Source organism: Zonotrichia albicollis, chromosome Z (genome assembly GCF_047830755.1).
Source record: "Zonotrichia albicollis isolate bZonAlb1 chromosome Z, bZonAlb1.hap1, whole genome shotgun sequence".
Classification (NCBI taxonomy): domain Eukaryota; kingdom Metazoa; phylum Chordata; class Aves; order Passeriformes; family Passerellidae; genus Zonotrichia; species Zonotrichia albicollis.
Window position 1 is genome coordinate 15,715,457 of NC_133860.1, and position 7,544 is coordinate 15,723,000.

At 42.5% G+C, this 7,544-nt stretch overlaps 1 protein-coding gene across 7 annotated transcripts in view; it reads left to right on the top strand.

Moving 5' to 3' along the window:
• UNC13B (unc-13 homolog B) overlaps positions 1-7,248 on the top strand; it is a 206,993-nt gene extending 199,745 nt beyond the window's left edge. For 4 of the 7 annotated variants that reach the window (XM_074533532.1, XM_074533533.1, XM_074533535.1 and 1 more), the window contains 4 exons: positions 153-209; positions 2,735-2,827; positions 3,898-4,057; positions 5,260-7,248. In XM_074533532.1, coding sequence (XP_074389633.1) covers positions 153-209; positions 2,735-2,827; positions 3,898-4,057; positions 5,260-5,545 — 596 coding nt within the window. In that variant the 3' untranslated portion in view covers positions 5,546-7,248. The remainder of the gene's footprint in view (positions 1-152; positions 210-2,734; positions 2,828-3,897; positions 4,058-5,259) is intronic. The other 3 variants (XM_074533534.1, XM_014270368.3, XM_074533531.1) reach the window with 1 other exon arrangement.
• Positions 7,249-7,544: the final 296 nt, after the last annotated feature.

Consider the following 7,544-nt stretch of genomic DNA (forward strand, 5'->3'; position numbering starts at 1 on the left):
CTCTCCAAATCCTGGTGCAGAAGGAGGATATTTTGTCTGTTAAGAGCTAGAATATTTGCCTTGTGTTTAAGTGACATTGCTAATTGTGTTGTAATTCATACTCTTCTCTCTTTATCCTGCTTGCTTTCTTGCCTTTTGAATTCATGTCTCAGTGCATGATGGGAAAGGTATAAGGTTTACCGCTAATGAGGACATTCTTCCTGATAAGGGTATGTTCAAGATTAATGTTGTTACCATAACAACATTACCCAACTGCCTTGCTTTTCAAATCATCTTGCCCATGCTCAGAAACCTTTTCCAGAGTCCTGTTCCCTGTAGTTCCTTTGTAGAAGTGAACTTCCACTGAATGCCTGCATCCCACAGACTGAGCCACAGGTTGTGTGGTTTGGAAGTCTGTACCTTGCCTGAGAAGCTGTTCCCATGCTCGAGATTTTTTCATGGGATGTGAAAGCTGTCCTGAAAATGGACTGGTTTTTGGGAGATGCTGCAGACTTATTCCCCTTCCCTTTACCATGGGGTGTGTGTTTCAAGTCCTGGGCTTGCATGCGTGTGGTCTGCTGAGAAGGGCTACTGTAATACACGGGAATGTTGGAAATGCACTCAAGGTTATGGCCAAGCTTGAACCATCTGGCTTGAAGGGGGGTTATCTAAAGGTCTGGATGCCCAGGAGACCCCTACATATATTAAGTCTTGCAGTGTTTCATCTCTTAATTTATTTTTTGCTGTCCAAAGTCTTTTTATTATCTCAGGTGAAACACATCTATAACCCTTTGCACGAGCTCAGTTCTGCAGTTTCACCTTTCAGCACTGCAATACCAGTGAGGCTTTCATGTCAAGAATTAAATGTGTTTGTCACTAAACGTACAAGTGTGTGTATGTGCACAGATATACATGCTCAGAATATTTTTGTTGGCCATCTTCAGAGTAGTTTTTTGTCTCTGAAAATATCAGTTCATAGAACAAGATTTTTTATATGAAACGACAAGAATGAAGGTAGGAAAAAAACTGTAATATGAGTTTTGTCTTCTTCAAAGGTAGTGGGATGATTCTGCTCTTATTCTTCTGAGGCATCAGCATCTCCTTTATAACCTATTAGTTACACTAAAGATCAGTTAAAGATCTGAATGTCTGGTGGCAGATGTTTCTGTGGATATGGCCATTGCATACTGATGGGAATTCTGCCTCTGCTGTGGAAAATGCCAACAATGAAGTGACAGACCCACACCAGCAGATGCATCAGGTCAATAATTAAGCCTACCAATTTTTAAGCTCTGTGCTTATATACAGAAAAAAAGCAATCTTGCCCTTCTAAGCAGGGAGGAAACAGTATGTTCAAGACCATATTTGTTGCCTCTGAAGATTATTTAATGTACTCAGGTCAAAAATGAGAACCTACCCCGAGGTAATAATTTGAGGTTCTGTTTTAGTTGCTCAGATGTTTTTTTACTGGTATATTAATCTGACTTCCAGTGCCTACAGTTCTGTGGCATGTAGTTTTCCTCAGAGAATTGCACTGGTTGGCACTCAACCTCTTGGTTTTTAAATGAGTGGTTTTGCTGCTGCAGACCATTCTTCTGAAAGTTGACTTGTTAGATCAGTCTAATCAAAATGTTTGTGTAATGATATCCTTCAATCTCCTTAGCTAGAATTTCAAACAGACCAGTTTTTCATTTAGTAATGTATCTTACCCTCAAATTTGACAGAACAACTGCTATTCATAGGTACTCAATTACCCTCTAGATATCTCAATTACAACAGCATTGCTAATTGTCAACCTGAGGTCAGGCAGTTATCAAAGAGAAAGTCAGAAAAATCTCACTCTCTTATCAAAACTTGATTTTCATTTTGCAAAGCAGTAATTTTCTGTAATTTACATGACATCTTAACTTTATTACCCAGAAAAAATTGTCATTTCCATATATTACATGATGATAATTATGATTAAAAGTTTAAAAGTTTGAAAAAATCATAATATATGAATTGTAATGTTCATGAGATCTCCCTCTTTTATGAACATGTTATCTTTTCCCTCTGAAACTACATCTTGTTTTCTCCCTGGCTAATTGATAAAGAGAAATAAGTATGCAAATTGTGAGTGCTTCTCTCTCATCATTTTTGATGCACAACAAAGAAGGGGTTCTCATCATCTTCCAGAGGGAAACAGATAAACAGTAAGGATGACAACGTGTAGGTGATGTACAACATGCAGGAAGGTTCTTGTAGGGTGAGACTGCATTATGGCTCTGTGCAAATCACTAATACCTGTATATTTTTTTGCCTATATTTCCTCTGTTGTGTGATGTCCTCTTCTTCTTTTTCTTTTATTGTTGATTTTTTTTGTCCTCCCTTCTTCCCTGAGCAGACAAGAATGCCAATGTCCGCCACTGGAATGCCTGCATGTATACACAGTAGCTTGGCAGGAACCTCTGAAAAATCCTTGCTCCCCATGATGGTCCACTGTTGAGGTCTTTTAAATTCTTTAAAAGCCTTCACTGCTGTTCTCAATAGGATGCAATCTTTGGTGGACTGGAAGAGGTGTTGGTGTTTATGTGTGTTGGGCATGTGAGCCTGATGTTATCTTGCACTACTGTGACATTCTCGGGGATGACTGAAAAGCTGGCTCTGGGAGATGTGCTGTGAAAACACCACATTGTCTTCCTGAGGCCATAAAGACCTGTGCCAATGACCAGTAATCCATGTGTGCATGGGGGGGGTGTCCATTTCCTCCCAACAGGCTCCGGTGTGGATGATCCCGTGGGAGAAGTGTCCATCCAGATCGACCTGTACACCCACCCAGGAACCGGGGAGCACAAGGTCACGGTGAAAGGTACGGCAGAGCACGCGCTGCTGCTTGGGCTCCACGGGGCCAATCTCCAGCTGGCAGTCAGGACATTTCTGTGTTAGCTCATGGGATCTCAGGCCAGGATTGTTTTCTCTGTTCCACATCAGGGACATGTAGGGAAACAGCCAATGAGCTTGTCCAGCCGGTGACATGGCAGCGCACAGCCGGTTGTTTATTGGCAGCGATGTATGCGAGTAAACAAAAATCAGATGGTGGCTCTCGCCAGGCGCCACAGTTTAGTCTGAGCTGCAGAGAGCAGGGCAGGCTGATCTTGCGAAACTGCTCAGTGTACACCCAGAGATCACAGAGGCCCTGAGAGCTCAGAGGCTCCTCTCCCCAGTCCTGAAGGCCACACTGGTCCCTGAACAGCCACTCTGGAAACAACCAAAGCAGTGATTCATCCCAGGGTCTCTTTTCCTCCTTTGTCTCCTTCACTTGAATACAGCATACTGAACTACTTCACAATTTCCTCTGAAGATTTATATAAACAGTTCTTTGGGCCTCTCTTCTGGTTAAATCTACACTGAAGTGCAAAAGCAGGCTTTCAGAGCTATTTCCTCTGCTTCAGTCTGCTCCCTGCAGTGACCTGAGATAGAATGAGAATTAAAAGCTAATAATTCTGGATCCTGAAACTACACGCAGCTCATGGGCTTTGTTTTTCTTACCTGCAATCCCATTTTCTTTTTCAACAGAGACTTTAATATTGGCCTCCAAAATGCCCCTTTTTTTCTTATCCCAGACATAATGGTGATGTAAGCATGGAACAGGGCAGCCTGCCCGGAGCTGGAGGAATGTGAACTTGGGTTTATTTCTTGACAATCTGTATGGCAGAAGTTACATACTAATGCACACATTAAATTCCCTTCATAGAACTTTATCTAGATCAAAAAAGCATATCCTTGCATTACAAAAAAGTCCTGCCCATATGTGTTGTGACACTGTCATGTTTTGAGTTAGAAACAAGAAATTGAAAGCAGAGCAGAGCCGAAGGATGTCCAGAGCAAAAAATACAAATGAGTATTTGCTGTGAACCAGGTTGTGACTCTCTTTTGCAGTTGTGGCAGCCAATGACCTGAAGTGGCAGACGTCTGGCATGTTCCGTCCATTTGTTGAGATCACCATGATTGGGCCTCACCAGAGTGACAAGAAGAGGAAGTTCACAACCAAGTCAAAGAGCAACAACTGGGCTCCAAAATACAATGAAACGTTTCATTTGTAAGTCTCAAAAATATCCTGAGGATCTGGCATAGCAAGTGCAGATGCAGAGGGACAGATAGGGTTGTCCAGTGTCCCCAGACCGTCTGCATAGGGCCAAGAAGAGTACATGAACCAGTAGCTTGGTCCTGTCTTTGATGTCTTGGCAGAAAAGCTGGATTATGGAAGTTTTTTTCTGCGGGTGGGACGCAGAGGTTTGTTCTATACCAGCAGTGTCCTTTGGCCACCTTCTGAAATGCTCTGTGTGTGCCCTATGAACACATTTTACTGTGCTCTGTCATTTTAATGAACTTCGTATTTTTTATTGGTAGAGTTGAGGCTAAAAGTTCATTTTTATTTATTTCTTAATCTTAATGTGCGTTTTTATCCCAACTTGACCTGTGGGACATGCTTTCGGAACTCGTTTCCAAGGATACAGCCCTTGGAATTGGTAGCAAGTTGCACTGCTAAAATTGCTGTGTTTCTCAGCATTGAGTATTGATCTCTTCTTATTTCATTTTCTTTCATTACTACAAGGACATATTCCTTCTTGGGAGGCTTAACAGAAGGAGCTGCAGGCTTGAACTCTCTCACCTGTACATATAAAAATGAGATGATGAGAACTGACCAGCAAAAGGCTATAAATATCTGGGGGAGAAGGGAGAGAAGGGGGTGTTCATATAATTGTTCCGTTCTCTGAGGAAAAGCAAGCTTCCTCTAAGTGAAGAGATTTTCTTCCTTTTATTATTTTAATTTTAGAAACATCAGAAGGGTTGGGGATTTATTTTTGTTAGCTTTCACATTAATGGAAGGTCCTGAATCTTTAACAAAAACTTCATCTAATTAAAATAGTAATTCTGAAATGAAGCCATCCTTAGCAGAAGCAGAAATGTTTAAAGTCATCTGAGTTGAAAATCGATTAGCATGGCTTTAATGTTTCCCACTCCTCTCGTTTCACAGTTTAACACACACACAAACACACACAAGTTGCAAAGGCAGCTTGAAAGAGGTTCCTTGTTTTTTCTTCTTCAGTAACCATGTTTTCTTTATCTGCTATAAATCAGCAAAAATGCCCACATGCTGCAGGTTTTACTTCTCTCCCTCTGACCAGGGTTTTCTGTAGAAAGGAGTTTCCTGTGACTTACCACAGCCCTCCAGTCTGGTGCTGGCACCTTTGTTTTTGCAGTCCAAACTCTGTAAATTAATTTGTGTGTGTTTTTCAGCATCCTGGGGAATGAAGATGGTCCTGATGCCTACGAGCTCCAAGTCTGTGTGAAGGATTACTGCTTTGCCCGGGAGGACCGGGTTCTGGGGATAGCAGTGATGCAGCTCAGAGACATAGCAGACAAAGGAAGCTGTGCTTGCTGGTGCCCCCTCGGGCGCAGGATTCACATGGATGAGACTGGACTCACAATCCTGAGGATTCTCTCTCAGAGAACCAATGATGAAGTTGCCAAGGAATTTGTGAAGCTGAAATCTGAGTCCCGCTCCACAGAGGAAGGCACCTGAGCTGAGCTGTTCTCTTTCCTCTTCTGCCTTGTGCCAATATGTGCAAGTGTTCAACAGTTCTTTTATTAATTGCAAAAGGTTTTTTCATGTTGTCTTTGTCAGCTCCGATAGCGCACGTGTGCTGTATAGGAAACAAATCCATCAATCTGATGTGAATTATTTATTTTTTAGTAGCTGGGTAAGACACCGTAGAGAATGAGACAATCTCTTCTTATTTAACATGTAAATTCTGCTTTGTGTATATAAATTATTTTATATTGGAGGCTGGAATTGCTGGGTTTTGTTGATATGCAGCACTGTGATTTTATCCTCTGAATTTGGCAGGCATTAAAAAGGTTCTGCGTAATCACACTACGATGCAAACACAACTGTGTGGAAATTGGGAGGAGATGATTTGAGGGGTTTGACAAAGCACAGTTATCTCTCATTGAATACACGTACTGTGGAGCTGCCTGGGGATCTTCTGACACAGATTATGCCAACATGATATACAGACACCTCAACATCTGCCTAAAGAAGAAGAGGCTGCAGATGCTCTGAAGATGCACACCGAGTGAATGTACCTCCACAGATGTGCTGCTGTGAGCACAGGCCAGACCAGGGCCACAAGCCCAGAGTGGGGCCTGAGATCTCGTAGCCAAAAGCTGCAAAGGCAGCGCAGCAGGAGCAGGCTGCAGCTGTAATTAGCTGGTGTGTCTCGGAGAATACAAATCCCCACGTGCTGCTGGGAGTCCCTGATGGCCGTGGGAGTGCTGTAAGCTGCTCGGCTCCGCAAGGCACGCTCGGGCTGCCGTGACCGACACGGTCGGGAAGGGATCGGCGTTAGAATTGTAGAGTTAGAGCCATTACGAATCACATGGCTGCTATGTGCTTTTTCCACTTCAATATTCTTTTGTTAGTGCTTGACAGAGGATTGGATAATTTAATATTGCAGGCTTTCTGTAGCATTTTATTACCCTGGAGTAGCTAAGACCATTCCTCACTATGAACCCAGAAATGATGGCTTGCTTGGGAGGGAGGAACACACCTCCCCTCTGCAAGCCTTCAGTCTGGAGTGCTGGTCAAGGGGCAGCACGTCCGTTTGCTTCTGATCTTGGAGATGCTGTTGGCCGTGCTGTGGTTGATCCATGCTGATTGTCATTAATCTTATAATACCATTGACAATACCATTGAAATATTTTTGCACTGTCTTAAAGAAGCATCCTGCTTTTGTTTAGTTAAAAAAAACAAAACACTGTCCTGAGCAAAGTAATTGCAGGGAGGTCAGAATTTCTGACTGAAAATTAGTGAGCAGGAAGGTCTGGAATGGTGATTGCACCTGAGGCATGTTTGTTGGAGGGTTTTTATTGGGGATATTTTTGCTTTTCCAGCTGCCCTTGTGCTCTGGAAAGTGCAGCTGGAACAAGCCAGTCCTTGCCCATAAAGTACTGTAATACTGTCAATAAATTCAAGGACTGCATATTGAATGACTTTTTTTTCCTTTCTATTTTCTCTGACACTTGTGTAGCTGTATGATGTGACTCCTGTATTTCATGGGCCTGCTTGTAGAGTTCTGAGACAGCACATCTGCTTTGTTCTTGTCCATGGTGTGTTTTAATAATGCTCTTCAAAACTCCACACTATTTGTCATGATTTTGAATCATTGTACGTGCCATTGTTATGAGAACTGTTAGTATGGTCTTTAATAAACTCTTTTAGCAGCATTTGGATTTGTCTGTTGAAGTGTAACTGTGACTGGGTTTCCCAAACCATGGAGGGCAGAGCCACTGCTGCATTTTTGGAAATTACTCAGGTTTAGCATCTAGATTTCTTTAGTGCTTTAGATGCCTAGCAAGAAGTATGAGTCAGACAGTTCCCCCCTCCTCCATGGTGCCTCTGTCTGGGACATCTTTCCGTGAAGTCCTTGGCTTCTGATAATACTCCGAGACATCATGGAAAAGCATAAAAAATGGCTTACTTACTTTTTTTCTCTTGTCTGGCCTTTAAGTCACATTTGTAC